General features: G+C 49.8%; 2 protein-coding genes and 1 long non-coding RNA gene across 5 annotated transcripts in view; 1 reads left to right on the top strand and 2 right to left on the bottom strand.

Moving 5' to 3' along the window:
- Window positions 1-5957, top strand: part of EBF3 (EBF transcription factor 3) — a 115284-nt gene extending 109327 nt beyond the window's left edge. The window contains exons 12-17 of one of the 2 annotated variants that reach the window (XM_060033839.1): window positions 699-764; window positions 1414-1591; window positions 2570-2758; window positions 3152-3349; window positions 4419-4531; window positions 5632-5957. In XM_060033839.1, coding sequence (XP_059889822.1) covers window positions 699-764; window positions 1414-1591; window positions 2570-2758; window positions 3152-3349; window positions 4419-4531; window positions 5632-5649 — 762 coding nt within the window. In that variant the 3' untranslated portion in view covers window positions 5650-5957. The remainder of the gene's footprint in view (window positions 1-698; window positions 765-1413; window positions 1592-2569; window positions 2759-3151; window positions 3350-4418; window positions 4532-5631) is intronic. The other variant, XM_060033840.1, reaches the window with a different exon arrangement.
- Window positions 600-2402, bottom strand: LOC132439522 (uncharacterized). The gene is made up of 3 exons (XR_009522381.1): window positions 2187-2402; window positions 956-1068; window positions 600-609 (listed from the first exon to the last, which is right to left on the bottom strand). It is a non-coding gene; the product is annotated as an uncharacterized lncRNA (long non-coding RNA).
- Window positions 5958-7010: 1053 nt separating the features above from the next.
- Window positions 7011-18881, bottom strand: part of MGMT (O-6-methylguanine-DNA methyltransferase) — a 344140-nt gene continuing 332269 nt past the window's right edge. Inside the window, exons 7-11 of one of the 2 annotated variants that reach the window (XR_011246747.1) lie at window positions 12149-12334; window positions 11151-11375; window positions 9339-9427; window positions 9195-9248; window positions 7011-7795 (exon numbers count right to left, since the gene is read on the bottom strand). The gene's annotated coding sequence lies outside the window, so the exon portion shown is untranslated. Of the gene's footprint in view, window positions 7796-9194; window positions 9249-9338; window positions 9428-11150; window positions 11376-11748; window positions 12032-12148; window positions 12335-18881 lie in introns of those variants that run through there. The other variant, XR_011246748.1, reaches the window with a different exon arrangement.

The following is an 18881-nucleotide window of genomic DNA, read 5'->3' on the forward strand; positions in this document are numbered from 1 at the left end:
GTCCTTTACAGCGCGCAAAGAGGTTAATTGAAAAATTTCTTAATGTCATTACGAAAGAACTAGATTAACCCAAGTCAATTCACTTTATTGTTCAAAATAAAGAGGAATAAGCACTGAACTCACTTGCAAATTTGGGGCGTGAATTAGGGGTGAGATGTTGTCTTTAAGGACTCTGCCAGTTTAATTAAGATATGGAAAATTACTTATTGTTCTTCCCCACTAAAGTGCTAGGAATTAACAGGCGAACGTGGAGCCTGGGCCTTTCATATCTCCGCCGTGTGTGTGTGTGTGTGTGTGTGTGTGTGTGTGTGTGTGTGTGTGTGTGTGTGTGTGTGTGTGTGTGTGTGTGTGTGTGTGTGTGTGTGTGTGTGTGTGTGTGTGTGTGTGTGTGTGTCTGTGTGTGTGTGTCTGTGTGTGTGTGTGTGTCTGTGTGTCTGTGTGTGTGTGTGCGCCTGGGCTGGGCTTCCTCACGCTTGCCTCCCACTGGCCTGTCCGGACGAGGGACGAGGAGTCGGTGCTGAAAACCACGGGCACCATCGTCGCCACAGACGTGCCTTCTTTCCGCGCGGGGTCAGTCAGGTGGGAGGGATTGGGTGGGTTCTGTCCTCGCTGCAGATGTAACTGAGTTTGCGGATCCTTCTCGCAAGAGGAGCCTCTCTGGCTCCTCCCGTGAAATCCCTCCTCTGCTTTTCCTCCAGGAAGTGTTACTTAAGAGGGCGGCCGACCTCGTGGAAGCCTTGTACGGGATGCCCCATAACAACCAGGTAGGCGATGGCAGCTTGACTCACCGCCCCCCCACCCCCACCCCCGCCAGGGTGACCACGACCTTGGATGGCCAGCTGGCCTGGGTCCAGCGTGGGCTTCCTGGGCACACGTGGCCTCCCGAGCGTCCCATGGGGGGAGCCTCTGTCCGCCCGTTCGTGCCCTCCCACTGCGTATTCGAGTAGAAAATTACCAGTCAGTGCCGGCAATGCAAAGCAGAGGGGCTTTCTCCAGGAAGAACCGTGTCACGGCCCGTCCAGTGGATTCAGTGGTGGGCAGACTGGGGCTGCTGGGGCTCGGGGGTCCCTGGGGAACAGAGACTCGGGGGGACTTCCCTCTGGACGTGGCCCCGTGCCTCTGACCCCAAACCCAGTGCCTTCCGTGCTGCCCTGGCCCCGTGCATCCCTCAGGGGCCTTTGCGCCGTGGGTGCAGGAGGAACAGATGGGGTATTAAAGTGTTCTCCTGAGGGAGGTTCTTTTCCCGTTAAAAAATACGTTCTGTCACAGTCTGGACCAAGCGACGGTGGGGTGCCCCTACGGGTTGCCCAGCAGGGCCAGGTGGAGGGCGCTGGGACTGTGCCCCCGGGGGGGTCTGTGGGCTGGGGGCAGGGGGCTGGCCTGGCCTGGGTGTGACGGCCGCCTCCGCCCCAGGAGATCATCCTGAAGCGGGCGGCTGACATCGCCGAGGCGTTGTACAGCGTCCCTCGCAATCACAACCAGATCCCCACCCTGGGCAACACCCCCGCACACACGGGCATGATGGGTGTGAACTCCTTCAGCAGCCAGCTAGCCGTCAACGTGTCGGAGACGTCACAAGCCAACGACCAAGGTACGCCGCGCGGGCCGCCCCTTCCCCAGACGCCCAGCTGGGATGGTGGGACTTAGCTGCTGCGGCTGACTGTGCCCTGAGGCCGGCGGGGACGTGGGCAGCGCCCCGGGCTCTGCAGCTTTGTTCGGAGAGGCCCTCGGGCAGAGCATGCTCAGAGAACCCAGGAAGCTGAGGCAGCGGCCACAGTGGCTGCCACGCGGCTTTGCTGGTATTTGCTAGCCGATGCCTTGAACTGATTCCTAAGGGGCTTTGCTTTCCTGGAAAGGCTGGGATAAGCCCTAGGAGAGCTGTGACGTAGGGAGCCGCGGACCCTTCCTGGATGCGCTGCACAGGGGTCGGGGGTGGGACTTGGTTTCTGAGACTGGAAGGAGCAAACGGAGAGAAGCGCTGGCTCCCCGCCCGCACCTTATCCTTTTCCGGCCGCTCTAAAGCCCGTGCAGGCCGTGATCTCAGAAAACGCCTCCCTGTACGCCGCTCGGCTTCCGCTCACCCTCACCCCACGGCGGGAGCGAGGCTCCTGCTTCCCCTCCCCACGCCGACAGAAATAGCAGCCGTAGACATGAAGGCCCCAGAACAGCCTTTCCTGGGGACTTACGGCCACAAACAGCTCTCCTTGTCAGCCGTGGCATTTGAAGGTCTGCAGAGGCCGAAAGCTCACCTAGCGCGGGGGGACGGCCCAGGAATCGCGCCGTTGATAATTGCTTCTAAAGAGGCACGTGAAAGCCGCTGACGGTTAGATCGAAGTGCGCCTGGGCCGGCTGCCGAGGCCGCCGGAGACAGGACGGGGCTCGGCGAGGATGCTCGAGCAGGGCTGGCGTGACAAGGTTATTTGAGCTGGCGAGAGGCGCTGGGGCTGGAGGAAAGCATACGGTCAATTAAAAGCGTTCAATAGATGATAGCGGTTTGCGGGGAAACCCCCCCCCCCAAGTGTCTCTCCCTGATAATCATGTTATTTTTGGCCGGGGGGGATTTTAACAGTCGGCTACAGTCGCAATACAAGCAGCGTGTCCCCGCGAGGATACGTCCCCAGCAGCCCTCCCCAGCAGTCCAATTACAGCACAGTCAGCACTAGCATGAACGGATATGGAAGTGGCGCCGTGGCCAGTCTAGGGGTCCCGGGCTCGCCTGGATTCCTTAATGGCTCCTCCGCTAACTCTCCCTACGGCAGTAAGTGTCTGTTTTTGTCACCCGTCATCACACAGATTCATATTCGCTGCGAAGTCAAATGTGTGCGTTGCCTGGATGTTCTGTGGTGTGAGCTACTGGACAAAAGGAAGGGTGGCTCTGGAGGCTGGGCGTCCACGTGACGACAGTAAATTGACCTAAAACGGGCCCCACGCGGTCACATTGGAAACCCAAACAAAATCGGCACCAAATGGGGCCGCCCAATTGGAAACGAAAAGTCCAACGCGAGAGTTTGCCTGTTATCCAGAGAGTGGCCAAGCCAGAAACATCTCGTGCTTGCTCTGTTGGCCCGACGCTCCAGGCGAGGCCCTGGAGCTCTCTGTCGTGTGGCCGTGCCCGGCGTCGCGCGTCCTGACCATGTTTGCTTTGTTGCAGTAGTGCCGTCCAGCCCTACCATGGCAGCCTCTTCGGTCACCCTCCCTTCAAACTGTAGCAGTACACACGGCATTTTCTCATTCTCACCTGCCAATGTCATCTCTGCAGTGAAACAAAAGAGCGCCTTCGCGCCCGTGGTCCGGCCCCAAGCCTCCCCTCCTCCTTCCTGCACCAGCGCCAACGGGAACGGACTGCAAGGTGAGGGTGCGCGCTGGCCTGAGGCCGTGGCCTGGGAGCGCCCGGAGGGCCCCGGGGCAGGCCAGGCTGGGCCGCAGGGCTGGAGTGAGGGGCTCTCCCTGGGGGACGGGAACTCCGACCTTCCCCCGGGCCCACCCGCGGGCTGCCGGCAGGGCGGCCCTGGCTGTTGCATGTTCTCCTTCGTCTGCCGCAGTGCGACACCCACCCCCCAACCCGGTGCTCCCGGAAACGACCCCCCCCTCGTTCAGTCCCCACAACCGGATTCTTCCTCTTGGTGGATGAAACCCGTTTCCTCATCCTTCCAACGTGACTTAAGTGGCCTCACGGTAAAGCGGCCCATACCTGCAGGGAGTGGAACCTGCAAGGGAAGGAAAACGGGCCGTGGTGAAGGCAGCGGGGCCCAGGTTGCGTCCCGTTCAGCCCAGAGCGTGGGCAGGTGCAAGCCTGTCGCTCCCCTGACTCACAAGGCAGTGGGACAGCCTCAGGCCTGGGGTGGTGGGTCATGGTGCCGCCTGCAGCGCCCACCTCGAAACTGGCCCGTTCTCACTGTCCCGAGCCTGAGCCTTTATTCGCAACCTGGTCTAACGGACCACGGGGCACACGAGGCTGCGTTGTCCTCGGAAGGGCGCGTGCACCTAGACCCGGGGCCGTGCGTGCACCAGTGCTGCACGGGAGTTGGTTTTCCAGGAGATTTCCTTCAGAGACGCGAGAGGGAGAAGGTCCCGCCCAAGGGCAGCGGGAGGCCCCGCCTGGCACAGCTGCCCACAGATGGGGCCGCGCGGAGTGGGCACCCAGCGCCCGCCCAGTGCTGGGGCCCTCTGGGCAGTGGCCGGTGGTGCGAGTGGCAGGCGGGGCTGCGTGAGGGCCCCTAGGCCCCGTGAGCTTGCACGTGGCTCTCGGTGACTGACTGAGGCCCACAGGCTCTGAAATTAATTAAGTGGCCGTCATCTGGCCTCTTTCAGACACCACCTTTGGTATATGCTCCTCCCGGTGAAAACCAAATCCAGTTACTCCTTTAAAAAAATGAATCCATTCAACCAGTATTTACTGAGCGCCTACTATGTGCCAGGCTCTCTGCTGGGTGCTGAGGACGCTACCGTGGAGAAGACAAACTGGCCCTTTTGTGAAGTCGGTGGCATATTTCACTTTGATGAACTAATGCTCAAAAAAGGAACTGGAAAGGTATCAGTGATTTGAAATAATTGTCTGCACACCACCTGTTAGCGTGAGAGGGACGCCCAGCCCCGAAGGGCCGCCGACTGGCCTGCAAGCCAGCAGCGGTCACCAGACCACAGGCGCTTAAGAGGCGGGTGGCCGGGTGCCACGGCCCCGCCCGCCGTCCACCCGGTGCCAGGGCCCATCGAGAGGTGGCGCCACGTAAGCCGTGTGCACACACACAGCTCTTCCAAACCATAAAGTTGTAACGGTGAGTCGGAGATAAATTAATAGCGCTGAAATTAATGAACTGAGAAATTGAAGCTCCCATCACTACGTGAACAGACGTATTAATATGTTATACATAAGTTAATGAGAATGATCACTCTGACAAAAATTGAACAACACTAAAGTTACAAGATTTTAGATGACATCTGTACCCAGAGTTCACTGGGAAGCACCTGCTGCACTTGGCATCTTGGCCCAAGTTTCTCTTTCCCTCCAAGAAGAGGAAGGACGCGCTCCCTACGGTGGAGCCGTGACTTGTGTCTCTTGAGGGCCCTTGGCCCTGAGATTGCAACCAGGTGGGCTGTGAGTGGCTTTGATCTTGGCAGGTCCGCGACTCACCATTACGATACAGAACGATCAGCGGAAGGTCCAAGGCAGGGGCTGAGAGCAGAGGGGAACCCGAGGTGTGTCCAGTTTGACTGACTTAGGGAGCGAGAGCTGTGCCCGGGTCCCAGCAGCCCGAGAGCTGGCCTCGGCTGGCGTCACAGAAGTGACCGGGTTGGTTCGGCATCTGTCGACGGAGGTGGCCTCCTGGGGGGGGTCTGGGCCTCCGTCTGCTATAAGCCAGCCACTGACGTGTGTGGGCAGCGGCCCTTTCACACCCGGAAAGGCCAGAGCCTTTCCCTTTGCCACGTGAGGTCGTTGAGGCGAGGACCCCGGGGACCTGTCCCCCACGAGCACCCCACACCCCCTGAAGTAGGTGCCTTAACCGAGCCCACGGCTGGTTAATGGCGATTGTGCAGACCCACTGTCACTGCCGACCGAAGCCCAGGGAGGCCCCCCCCCCAGCCCCCCACCCCGGTGAGAGGCGCCCCTGACCTGCCCCCTCTCTCTTTCAGCTATGTCTGGGCTGGTAGTCCCGCCAATGTGAGGGGCGCTTGTTACCTCCCGCCGCGCCCAGCATCCAAGGACGGACTTCAGGGGACACGTTAGTACATAAGAGGTGCTGATGGAGACCGTGTCTTCAGTACATCAGCAGCGGTTGAAATGCTACAAAAGACTTTGTTTAAAGATTTTATTTAAACTATTAAGAATCAACACACAAACGACGTACTTCTTCATGAACAATTCCATTTTATTGACTGAACTTTTCTCATATTTTCACATTTCTCAGTCCTGAAGAATAAGGAGAACAAAGCGATGCCTATTTTGTATAAAGTTTCTGACTCCGTCTTGGCTCTGTCTAGTACTTGCTATGTGTTGGGAGAAACTTTGTGAATGCACCATTTTGATGATCATGAAACACTGATGAAAAACGCCTCCAAACATTTTTCTGTACTCATACTTAGATTCACAATGGTTGTGTATCTCTATAATGTGAAATATTTTTTTGTGGTGACAAAAGGGGGCCAAGGAGGTCTGAGCCATCGAACTGGAAGAAAGGAAGACTATATGAGTAGGAGAATTGGGGTGGCAGGGGGGGGAGGGAGGGTTTATCGTTGCTTAACTTCATCTTAATGAAACGGAACTTTGTAACTTATTGTAGTTAGAAATTGTAACTTTGATATTGAATTCTCTTGCCTTCAACAAGCACACTGACAGAGGAAAAAAAAAATGCTACTGTCTGTTGGTTAAAATATTCTCCCACTGCTAGAGCTTCCTGTTAAGCAAGTGTGATCTGCGACATTTTTTTCAACTTTTGCTAGCACTGTATACTATTGCATTCTTAGGCTACTGTGAGGTCCATGTTTCTTGTACCAGAAATTGTCCTTTTGACTTCTAGATCCTTCTTCCCTGATGTGTTTTGTATGTGGTTATAAAATTGTAGACTTTTGTGATTTTGCCAAAGTTGTAGCTAAATATTTATACACTTGTCTTGAATTTTTTTCAGATCCACTTAAATATTTAGGGGAAAAAAATGAGTTTTATTCCTTATGCGTCTTATAAGGAATAAAATGGTCTCCATTCAACACTTACTTACTTTTCCATGAACACTTGCTGTTGCTAAGGGACTTTATTTTGTAACATATCAATTATAAATATTGTATTTATCTTTGAAATTTTGTACACTGCTTTTCCCACCATTTTCGGTTCCTTTTTCTTGTCTGCGTTGGTTTTTGATCATGGCCTGGTGTTGTGATGCTGGGGAAGAGCATTAAAGCCAAGAACTGTTTGATCTGTTTCGTTCAGTGAACCAACATCCTTGCATTTCATTTGTACTTCCAAAATTTGCTATTGTTTGTTTAGACTTTCCGTCCTTTTTTTGTTTTTTTTTTTTGAGGAAAAGTCAAATTCATTGTTTATTTTTATATTATTTTTAAGTTATCTGAACAAATACTTTTGAAGAAAAAAAAGTTCGTTGTATAGTCACAACAAAACGGTGCCACCCGCTGTGACAAACCCTCGTAGATTCCGTGCATGTGGAGCGGCCACGAAGAGGCGACACCGTTGGGGCTGTGTCCTCCTTCTGTTTTTTTTTTTTGGTAGAATGTAAAAAGTCATTTCAGCTGCCACCCATGACTTTGCCACATAGCTGAACTGTGTTTACTGGAAAAATTCAGAGGCCTAAAGTTTAAAATAAAATTTACTTCTGATGTTTTAATGAAAATGTTTGCCACATTAACTTCTCTGATGCCTTAAAAGTGGACTTCTTTAAAGAACCTTTGTGCTGTTTGATCACAGGCTTACCCCACAATTGTTAATCAGTATTTCATTTGGAGATTTACGGTGTAAAACACGCACACGCACACGCCCGGAGACCCCTGTGTCGCTCCTTTCTGCATCTGGTTCTGCTGTGTCCTGTGTCCTCCCAAGCCCACCTCCGACTCAGAGAGGTTTCAGGGGACCCACAATCACCCCTCGTTTAAAATTCCTTTTTAACAATACGTTTTTTGTGGTCAGAACCCAGCAGCACTGTCTGTACTTTTTAAACTGGATAATGACCTCCTTCAGACACTGTACCTGTTAGTGCCAAACCTGCCGTGAGACCAAGAGGGTCGTTTCTTTTTTCCCTTTGCAGACACAGCACAGCAAACGGTTTGCAAACTGCAGCAGAAATCAAATCTAAAACAAAAAGGAGGGACTTTAAGAATTTTTCTCGACAGAAACCAAAACAAAACAATGCAGGACTTAAGAAAGTGTCCATTCAAGGGACTAAATCAAAGGATCAGAACGTCCCCAGGGGTTAGCGGGTCACACTCTGGCCCTGCGACCAGCCTGAGGAGTCACTCTGGAACTCTGTTGCCTCCGTTTTATTTTGTATAAGTAAGGGTTTGACCTAAAAATGAGCTCACGTGTACACGTTAAGGACATTCGCAAGTCTCCTTGTCCCTGCACTTGGTTTGTGTTTTAGATTAATTAGTCGCCCTCATGGCTTCATCGTCTCAAAACTGAGCGCTCCACTAAATGGTAGATTTTACTGTTAAAAACCCTACAATAAGATTGTTTTATCTGTACATTTTTTCAGATATTTAACTGTATAAAAATGTTCATTTTACACAATATTTAATTAAAGTATTTCTTGTCTGTGAATTTCACTTTGGGTAATTTGATCTGTTTTGATTATTAAAATGGCTTTGCTCAACACGCAACAGTTACATTGGCCGGGTGGGTGGGGTTGATCTGCACTCCCAGAGCTCTCTTGGCCAGGATGAAAATGGTTCATAGAAGAACCTTCTCCAAGGTTATCTGCCCTCAAACGCTCATCTAAGCCGCACGGAGAGTTCCTTGTAGTTACTCAGATGCCTCTGGTCCCCAGAGGGGCCACCTGTACGTGTGTTGCACGCCCGCCGGCACATGGGAACACGACTGTGGGTCAGACCTGGGGGCCACAGCAGCACTGTGGCCCATAGACAGTCTCGAGACTCGCTGGGGGCTTGGTCACCCCCACCCCTGCTCCAGGCCCTCCTGCCTCAGCCCCTGCCTCTGAACTGGAGGACTGGCAGGTAGAGGGCAAGCATTCTGGCTACTCCAGACATGTGCTCCTCTGTCCCTGTCACCGTGCTCCACCGGGACAAGATCCAGCTCAGAAAGCTCCGGTTGGACGGGCAGGAACCAGGGCTCCGGACACCAGTGCCACTGAACCCTGACCTGAGGGACACCGTCGCCAACGGCAGGTCCACGGCCGTGGTGTGACAGGCCCCATGCACTGCGCCGGCCCCTGGGCCGCACGGAGGTGTGGCCAACGGCAGGGCTCTAATGAGATGCGCCGTCAGCACCGGGGCTCTGATTTTTGCAGCTGTGCTCAGCTCCTGTGCCTTTTCAGCAGCACCACTCCGTTTCATTCTGTAGTTTTCATTTGCTCCTCAATGAAAGGCTGGTTTTGCATGTTTTGGCTTGCAGCTCTCCAACACATACACATAAGTGTGATCCAAATTAGTACTCACAAATGTCATCTTAATTACTTGTTCTGCCGAGCAAAACAGGGAATGATTATCCAAAACATAAAGAAACTTGTGAATACCTTTTTCTCCTGTCAATGACAATCAGGTTTCTCTGACTGCATTCTCGTTTCAGCCTTAAAGAGACAGCGAAGAAAGAGGCTCATGGGGTACAAGGCTGCAGCCAGCCCCTCCCCCCCCAATTCCCCTGCGTGCTGGGCACCAACCTCACCTCCTTCCCCACTCTGAGCTGGTGCCAGCGATGCCTGCTCAGGGGCGTGGCAGGGGCTGCTGCTCTGAGCTGCTCGCCTGGGCCCTGTGACCAGCGGGGAGGGAAAGTATTTTATGTTTGTGTTTTGAATCCGAACTGAGAACTGCATTCTCGCCAAATGTGTGCCAATTACTGTCAGGCCACCTTCCAGGGTCTTCCAAGCTTTTAAAGATTATTCAAAGCACTTGAAATGGGCTTCAATCTAATGCCTCATTTCATTGCATTAAACAGCCTAGTTAATAAAGAATCGATATATTCAAAGGGCAAGGTTATCTTTTGTCTATAAGGGGTGGTGTCATTCTGAACCTTTTATAGTTCAAATGCTGAAAAAGACCTCATGAAATCCATACTCATCAAGCGGGTCAACGGGGGCAATAAAGAGGCGTCCGAAAGGAGGGGCGCCCGCCCTCCCCCAAAACAGCCCCGGCCTTATCTCCCCGCCCGGCACCCAGAGAAGTCCTCAGAAAATGTCAATTTCTCATCAAGACAAGAGGCTGCGATGATCACTTTTTCCAGAGAATACACACAATTAAGAGAATGCAAAGGGGCGGCTGCGGCGGGATTTGTGGCTCCTTCTGTCCCCAGGAGCTGCCAGCTCCCTCCCAGCAGATAATAAGAGTTGTTGATAACTCAAGTGTCAATATGCCAGAGAGCGAGTTTTGAATGTGAGTCCTTGTGCTCTGAGCCCGCCCGGCCGATCCCAGGCCCTGATAACGGCACAGCTGCCAACGGACACCCTGGGTTGGCCCTCACAATTAACGCGATGAATAAATCACACAAAGGAGTCGGGATGCTTTATACTCGGTGAGACAATCCCCTGCTTTACCCTTCAAGGATTCCTTTTATGTTGGAATAAGGTTGCTTTTAATGAAATTTAAACTCATCAGAGGAAATCAAAAACCTCCAATCAGATTACAAATTGATTTTTTGGTCATTTGTCATCCCCAGTATAGGGCTGTGGGTTTCACGGGGAGCGGGGCTGCCGGTCCGGGTCTGGGGAGCCAGCACGCACATGGCTCCCAGCCCCCGGCCTGGGGACAAACGGATAGGCTCTGGACCCCGTGCAGACTCAGACGCGGTCTCCCCACCGCCCGGGTCTGGCAAAGTGGACCCACGACAGCAGCAGGTGCCCGTCAGCTCTGAGTCCAGCTGAGGCTTAACCCGGGGACATCCTCGGCGGAACCCACAGTGATTTCTAGGTCTGCAGTCATGATCCGCTGAGGGCGGCCAACAGAGACACGTTCTCTTGGGATTGCAGTGAGTTTTGGTTCGTACCCGCCACGCCCTGGATCTGCTCTATGTCACCCCACGTGGAGCCACGTGGAGTATGCCCTACACCCCAAGAGCTTACGATGTGGGGTGGAGAGAAAACGCGGCCAGTCCCACTTGGTCATCCAGTCGGAGCCCAAGCGTTCACTCCTGAGCACAGCCTGCCCTGGGAGTTCTCCCAGGGGTCTCCTGTTGTACCCTGGAAGGACTCTGGGTTTTCTGAGGACGAGCCAAGGCCGTGCTTTCCTCACCTTCCTATCTCTACATCGAGGGCACCCGGTCGAGGCTGCGGTGAACCACCGAGCATCTGGGACTTAGTGTGGGTGTGTCGGAAGGATGGGGCTCCGGACAAGATCGGGGTAGTCACTACTTCAGCACAGAAGTGAACATCACTTGTGATTCAAGATTCCTCAGAAACCACCTCTTAAAATACAATTTCTCAGCGAGCAGAATACCCAACACCTTTCCAAATAGCAGATAAGCGTCGTGCCTCACTCACATGTGGTACCGGAGGGTCGAGGGACACCTGTCACAGGATCCTGTCTGGCCGACCCAGGGGGCTCTGTGCTGGATCTGGCTCCCCTCTCTCGGGTGACAACACTTCAGTTTGCAGGGGGCAGGTGACCGGCCCAAGGTCACAAGGCTGGAAGGACCAGGGCCCGATGCCAAACAAAGTCTCCTGTCTCCAAACCCTCTGTTTTTTCCCGATTTAGGCTTCAGAGACCTTCAAGAATTAATGAGAGAGAGAGAGAGAGAGGAAGAGCGAGCGAGGCCATCTGGATGGAGTGAGAACCACCATACCTCCCTCCCAGCCAAGTCAGGAGGGCACGTGACCCAGGGCTCGAGGGGCCTGGCTCAGCCAGGCCACCTGGACAGGCTGCGAGATGGAAACTGGTCTGTCCGGCCCAGTATCAGCTGGAGCTCAGGATACAACCAATGTCACCGGTTCACAGACCCGAAACCAAGGGCAGAGGCTCATGTCCCCGGGGCCTTTGCAACATACAGGAGGCCGGCAAAGAGCTGCTCCCGAGTGCTTCATCCCTGCTGTTCTCAGGTCACCTCATGGTCCACAGGTGGACCCACATGGCTGGGGAAACTGGACGCCTGTGTGTACCCGGTGCCTCTTGGGTCCACGTGGCATGTGCAGTGCAGGCAGGGGAGCCATTCACCCGGCGCACGGACAGGAAAGGGACAGGCTGGGGCCACCGAGGCAGTGCCAGAGGGACTGGACTGCAAGGGCTGAGCCCTTTGGCCAACACCCAGCCAGGGCGCAGTAAAAGCTTGTCACCATTCCAGATGACAATGGGGACAGGACAAGGACATGATGAACGGAGAAGGTCTGGGTGGTAGAGTCAGAACGAACCACAACAGTCAGAGGCGCTGGGCAGAACAGAAACGAAGGATCAGAAGCAAACACCGGCACAGCACGCATCACCCTGCCCCTCAGACCACGCCCACCGCCGTGCTGATGGTGGCCATGGACCACAGCTCACTCACCTGACACGTTCCCTCCTACAAGGGACCGAGCTCTTCACTGCCTTCTTCCACGACTGTGGGACCAGCAGGACCCAGGCTGGCATGGGGCTGCAGACACCAGGGGAGACAGAAAGTGTCCTGCCACAAAGGGTTCACCTTCTCAGTATGCGATGAGGTTTTGCAAATCAGCAAGAGTAGATGGACATTCTGGAGAAAAATGGGCAAATTCACAGTCAGTACAAGTGATCAGTAAACTGGGAAAACATACTCACCCTCTCTTAAAACTGCGTATCAAATTAAAGTGAGATGAAAAAGTTTTTTCACGTATTAAATTAGAAAAGATTTTTCTTAAAAGCTAATACTCAATCCTCCTGATGGAGAAATGGGCATTCTTAAGAGTTGTAGAAAGAAGAGCAAACCAGTGCAACCCTTCTAGAAATAAATTTGACACTGTATCAAGAGACTTAACAATGTTCATATTCTTTGACCCACCAATTCCACTTCCAGGAATCAATCTTAAGGAAATGATCAGAGATTAGACAAGACTTTAAGTGCAAGACTGCTCACCATAGTAATATTTATTTAAATAAAAAACTGTAAAGAACCCAAAATTCTAAAAATAGGAATTGTTCATTGAATTATGGTATAGCCATATAATCGAATACTGTATATTCTATTAAGCTATTAAGATCATGTTTTTGAAGTACATTTAATGAAATGGTAAATAGTAATGACATAAAATTAAGTAAAGCAAGCATATAATACTGTAATACATAATTCGAATTTGTAAATTCCTATGTAGCGAGAAGGTAAGAAGGAAAGACATATGTATTTGGAAAGAATATTAGAATTACAGCAACAGCAGGCATACTTGGGAGGTGAAAGCTTCATGTTACATGCATGCTTTCCAAGTTTTCTGCCAAACAGACATGCAGGGTCCCGGGGAAAACCCTCCTGTGCTACCGACTCACCACCCTGCCTCTTGCTGCCAGTAAGGAGGCAAAGGGCACCTCGTCTGGAGACAATCCAGTTGTCCTAGGACACTGAGGCCGGATGTACTGCGGGTATTGGCGTCACAAGGCCACGTGGAAGTAGAGTTGAGACTGACATAGTGGCAGGAGACCAGAGACCAGGAAGCGGGTCCACCCTCTGAGAGTGCAGGACTGGAGAGGTGCACGGAGGGGCGGAGCCTGCGGCCACAGGGTCAAGAGAGACAGGACCCCAGGGAGAGATTCCCATGAATCCCAGCTCAACTCCCTGGCTCCTGGCTTTCCCAGCATCTTTTGGGGTCTGATACTAACTTCACTTTTACTTGAACTTCCTTGAAGGGATTTCTGTTGTTTGCAACCAAACCATTATTGACCAAATTAGGGAGAAAAATTATTTTAAAGTTAGTGTTATAAAAAAACTAAAAGAACTTAAAAAGTATTAATTTAATAAGTGAAATGTAGCAAGACTGATGAATACAAGGTCAATATACAACCATATTTCTATAACAATGACAGTTATTGGAATTTTTAAAATGATACAGTTTACAATATTGTAAAAATATCAACAGCTAGAAAGAAAGCTACCAAAGTTATGCAAGATGTCTGCACAGGAAACCATAAAATTGTTGGAGAGAAATTTTTGAAAATCTTAATAAATGGACGCATACACCATATTCATGGATTGGAAAACTATGTACTGAAAAGATGCCAATTCTCCCTAAAATGATCTATAAAGTCAGTGTAATCTCAGGCCCCTCTTCCAAATACCACCACGTTGGGGGTTAGGGCTTCAACATATGAACTGGGCGGGGGCAACACAAACATTCAGTCCCTAACACTGTGCAAAGAAGATTTCTTATGACACCACAGTAATTCAGACAGTGGGGTGCTGGAACGAGACTAGACAAACGACGTAATGGATATAAAGTTCAGAAGCAGACTCCACGCACACGGTCATCTGATCTGTAACAAAAGTGACACTGCGGTGCAATGGGGAAGGGTGGTCTTTTCCATGAGTTGTGCTGAGTGTGTGGATATGCACACGGTAAATGAAGCGACTCCCCCCTCACACACGCAAAGTGCAAACCAGGATGGTTGGGGACGCTAAGATACAATGACTCCCCAGCTGTAAGAAAGAGAGGAATAGTTTCAGGCACAAAGGAAGAGGCAGTGTTAAAATCAAAGTCATGAGAACTCCTAGGACCTCTGAAATAGCAGTAAGATGCAGTGATGAGAAGCCATCTGTCTGGGTGGCTGGTGAGGGCTGGGACTTGCAGGAGGCAGGAGGGCCTTTAAAGGTCGAAACAAAAGCCAAACCCAATTCCCTTCCATCTAACACCTCGGGTTTGTTCACCTCAGTCTGCATCAATGCCACAGACAAGGTAGAGACCTTGAACTCTGCACCCGCTCTTGCAGGGAGTTGGTAGAGCAGGCATTCTGAAAAGATCAGCTGTCCAGAAGCCCTCGAGATGCCTTCAGAAAGACTTATGAAAGGTCTTTATCCCTGAAAGAAACTTGAAAAGATCTAAGTAAATGGAAAGCATCCCATGTCCATGGACTAGGAGACAATACTGTTAAGATGACAATGCTCCTTAATTAACTTACAGATTCAATGGAGTCCCTTTCAGAATCACAGCTGGCTTCTTCACAGAAACCGACAAGGTGATCCTGAAGTTCATACGGTATTGATTGCACAGGACCCCAAACAGCCAACCATCTTGCAAAAGAAGAACCAAGTTGGAAGACTCCCACTTTCCTATTTTAAAACTTACTACAAAGAAACAGAAATCAAGACAGTATGGTGCTGGCATAGGCTAGACATACAGATCAATGGAACAGAATTGAGAGTCCAGAAGTAATCCTACATATCTATGGCCAACTGATTTTCAGCAAGGGTGCCAAGATGATTCAATGTGAAAAGAATAGTCTCTTCAACAAATGGTCAATGGGAGAGCCACAAAGTGAAAGAATGAAACTGGACTCTTACCTCACACCATATACAAAAATTAAGTCAAAATGGAGCAAAGGCCTAAAGGTAAGAGCTAAAACTATAAAACTCTTAGAAGAAAACACAGGAGTATCTTCATGACTTCAGATTTGACAATGAATGTGACACGAATTTGGCAACTGTACAAGACACAATAGATGTGACACCAAAAGCATGAGTCACAAAAGAAAAAAATGGATAAAACAGACTTCATCAAAACTAAAAACACCTATGCTTCAAAAGACACTATCAAGGAAGTAAAAAGACAACCCACAGAATGGGAGAAACTATCAATACTTGAAAATCATATATCTGATAAGGGACTTGTATCTAGAGTATAGAAAGAACATTTACACTTACAAATAATAATAAGACAAATGACTCAATTTAAAATTGCACAAACGATGTGAATAGACATTGCTTCAAAGAAAATACACAGATGGCCAATAAACACATGAAAAGACACTCAACACCACCAGTCATCAGGGAATTGCAAATCAAAACCATAATAAGATTCCACTTCACACCCACTGGGATAGCTATAATGAAAAAGTCAGACAGACACAAGTGTTGACGAGGATGTGGAGAAATAAGAACCCTCATATAACCGCTGGCAGGAGATGGTGCAGCCACTTTAAACAGTCCAGAGGTTTCTCAAATGGTTAAAAACAGAGTTACCAGTATTTCCACTCCTAGGGACACACCCAAGAGAAACGAAAATACATTCATGCAAAAACTTGCACGTGAACATTCATGGCAGCATTATTCATAACAGCCAAAAGGTATAAATAACCCAATGTAAATTATGAATGGATTTTTAAAATTTGGTATAGTCATACGATGAAATATTCTTCAGCCATAAGGGGAATGAAGTGCTGACACATGCTACAACATGGATGAACTTTGCAAACATTATGCTAAGTGAAGGAAGCCAGTCACAAAAAACCACGCTATATGTTTCCATTTATAGGAAATGTCCAGAACAGGCAAATCCACATAGACAGAAAGTAGATCAGTGATTGTTTAGACCTGCGGCACATGAGGGGTTAGGGGATGACAGTTACAGAGACATGGGGGGGGGGGGTTTCTTCCTGAGACAATACAAACATTCTAAGATTGACTGGGGTGATGGTTGTTCGTATCTGTGAATATATTAAAAACCACTGAATTGTACATTTTAAATGGGCGAATTGTATGGTATGTGAATTACTTCTCAATAAATTGTTATAAAAAAGTCTTGTGGTTGTATCAAAGCATCAAAAAAAAAAAAACAGTATTGCTTTCCATTGAGAACTACTCTTAAGGTTTTTGGTTTTCTGGGGAAACTGTATTTCCTGGAGAAAGCTGCTAGGACTCAAGTCTCAGGTCAGCACACGGGAACCACTGGATTCCTTGCAGTCTTGCCCCTGTGTGGGGCAAGGGTCCCTCCCACCCGTCTGCTCCCCGGGAGGGGCCGCTTGGAGTCCACACACCTTAGAAGGGGAGGCAGTCACATAGGACCCTACTCAGCATCTCCAGGCCACGGAAGTCAAGATCATGTCCCTCGACTCCTGCCTGGGGTGAGGCAATGCAGGTCCAGGTCCCTGCCCGCCCCAGTCTGGCCCTCCATGGCCCAGATGGGATGGTCTGCCCCAGCCCTGGCCTACATTCTGCCTGGTTCGTTCCTCTCAAGGCTGCTCGCAAAACACCCATACACAGGGTGCCTCATCCAGGGTCATTCCTAAGTTAGATTTTTCTTAAAGGAAAAAAGAAAATTCCTTTAAGGATAGTTTTTAAAAACTGTTTCAATAGGTTCCAAACATTCCAGAATACTCAGTCCTACTTTTTTAAACCTCATTGCCCTGTTTCTCAGATTTCTTTAGAACTTGTCTCGTTAAGACGGATATCAGGAATCTCAATGGATCCCACTCCTGCCACCCTGGTCTGAGACGCATCAGCGCTTCCCTTGTTCAAGGTTGAGCCTCCTAACCAGTCCCGCTGCTTCTCCTCCTGTACCGGCTCTCCTTCAGCACAGCAGCCAGAGGGCCCTTTAACAGTAAAGGCAGACCACCTTCACCGCAGGGGTCCCCTTCCAATGCCACGAGGACACACAGTCAGCCACGCCACCGGTCACGCCCCACTCCCTCTCCAGCTGCCCAAGCTCCAGGGCACTCACTACCATACATCCCTTGAACACGAACTCCTGTCTGAGGCTTCGCACCTCTCCTTGGAGCTCTCTTCTGAAAAAGCATCTGCTCTGCTCCCCTCACAGGGGTCTTGCCCCCATCCCCAGGGAGGGGTCCCTGCTGCCCCATCTAAAATTGACACCCCACCCCAACCATCACCCACATGTCTCCCCCCTCCCTTTTATTTAATCCTTCCCCTTGGCATTTACACCATTCACTAAAGTATAGGCTTTACTTCAGTAACTTGTATTGTCACCCACCAGACCACAAGCCTTGAGGAGGAGGCTTGTCTGCTTGGATTACTGCTGCATCCCCAGCGCCCCAGCTTTTGTAAACCAAACTTTCAAGGACACAGTATTCTCCAGCATGTCTTCAACCTCGGTGGCGGCCCATGAACTTGAACAGGAAACAAATCCCATCTTTACTTCCACTAACTTCCACAAAGTTTAGCGTTTCCTTCCATTATGAAGATAGGCGACAAACCACAGTCATTTCCGCAGTTCCAGGGACTTTTTGCAGAGATGCTCAAATATTGTTTATGGTTATCATGACTTCAGAATTCTGGTAATTAAGAGACCCACTGTTAGATCTTGTTATTTAATATTGAAGAAGCACTTATATAACAATATCACAGATTTGATTTTTTAAAATTTTGATAACTATTCAGTAGAATTAATTTTCTTTGTAACCGCATATGTTTTATTTTATGTATTTAAAAACATAGTTCTGAGAAAGGGGTGTAGGGGTTTCGCCAGGCTGACACAGGGGTCCACAGCACAGAAGAGAGAAGGGAACCCTGGACTGAGGCACCTGCTTCTATGCTCAGGATATGTGATTTAATATGGGTCCAAGTTGGCCTGCTGAGAATTCAGTTTTTTTCATTATCTAGTAGAGTTTTGCTCCATAGCGCACAGGTTTTGTGTTAGTTTATAATATACCCTCTTCAAAGTAACAGAACAACAAGAAAAGAACTCCTGAGTCAGACCTACAGCCTCCCTGGGGCCAAATGGGCCCCAGAGTTTGCGGAGGCCTCACTGTGGTCCAGGTCCTGGGCCGATGCGAGACAGGCATTAAGTAGATAATAATCCATTTTTTCTTGCTTTCTTGTAATCCAGGCTTATTGTGAAAATAAAAGCAATGAACACGGGTTGGGAAGACAAGGTTAATCCTCCTTTATCCCAGCTTTGCCTAAACCTCTCCTCTTGCCAAGTAGATACATTTTTACCAATGGGCTGTCACTCTTTTTTAGACCTTGTTCTAAGGACTTTAGAAATAGACATTTCCATGTAATTAAAAAAAAAAAACCCCTAACACGATCATCATTTTTATATTGCTCTGCATAGCATTCCCTCAATAACCTTCCCTGACAGTGCACACGGGGATCCAACCCGTTCTTTCCAGTGGCTGAAGAGAACTCTACTGTAGAGATGAAAGCACACCTATTTAACCAGCCCCCTGCTGAAAAGGTTCCTATTCTTTGCTACTGAAAACAACGCTATAGCAACAAAAAGTATACAATGAAAACAATTTAAAGGTATTATTTTTAAAAAGTTGTTCAAAACTGGTATACTGAAAACCACAAAACATAATGGAGAAAAGATTAAAAGGTCTAA

This window comes from Delphinus delphis, chromosome 16 (genome assembly GCF_949987515.2).
Source record: "Delphinus delphis chromosome 16, mDelDel1.2, whole genome shotgun sequence".
Lineage (NCBI taxonomy): Eukaryota > Metazoa > Chordata > Mammalia > Artiodactyla > Delphinidae > Delphinus > Delphinus delphis.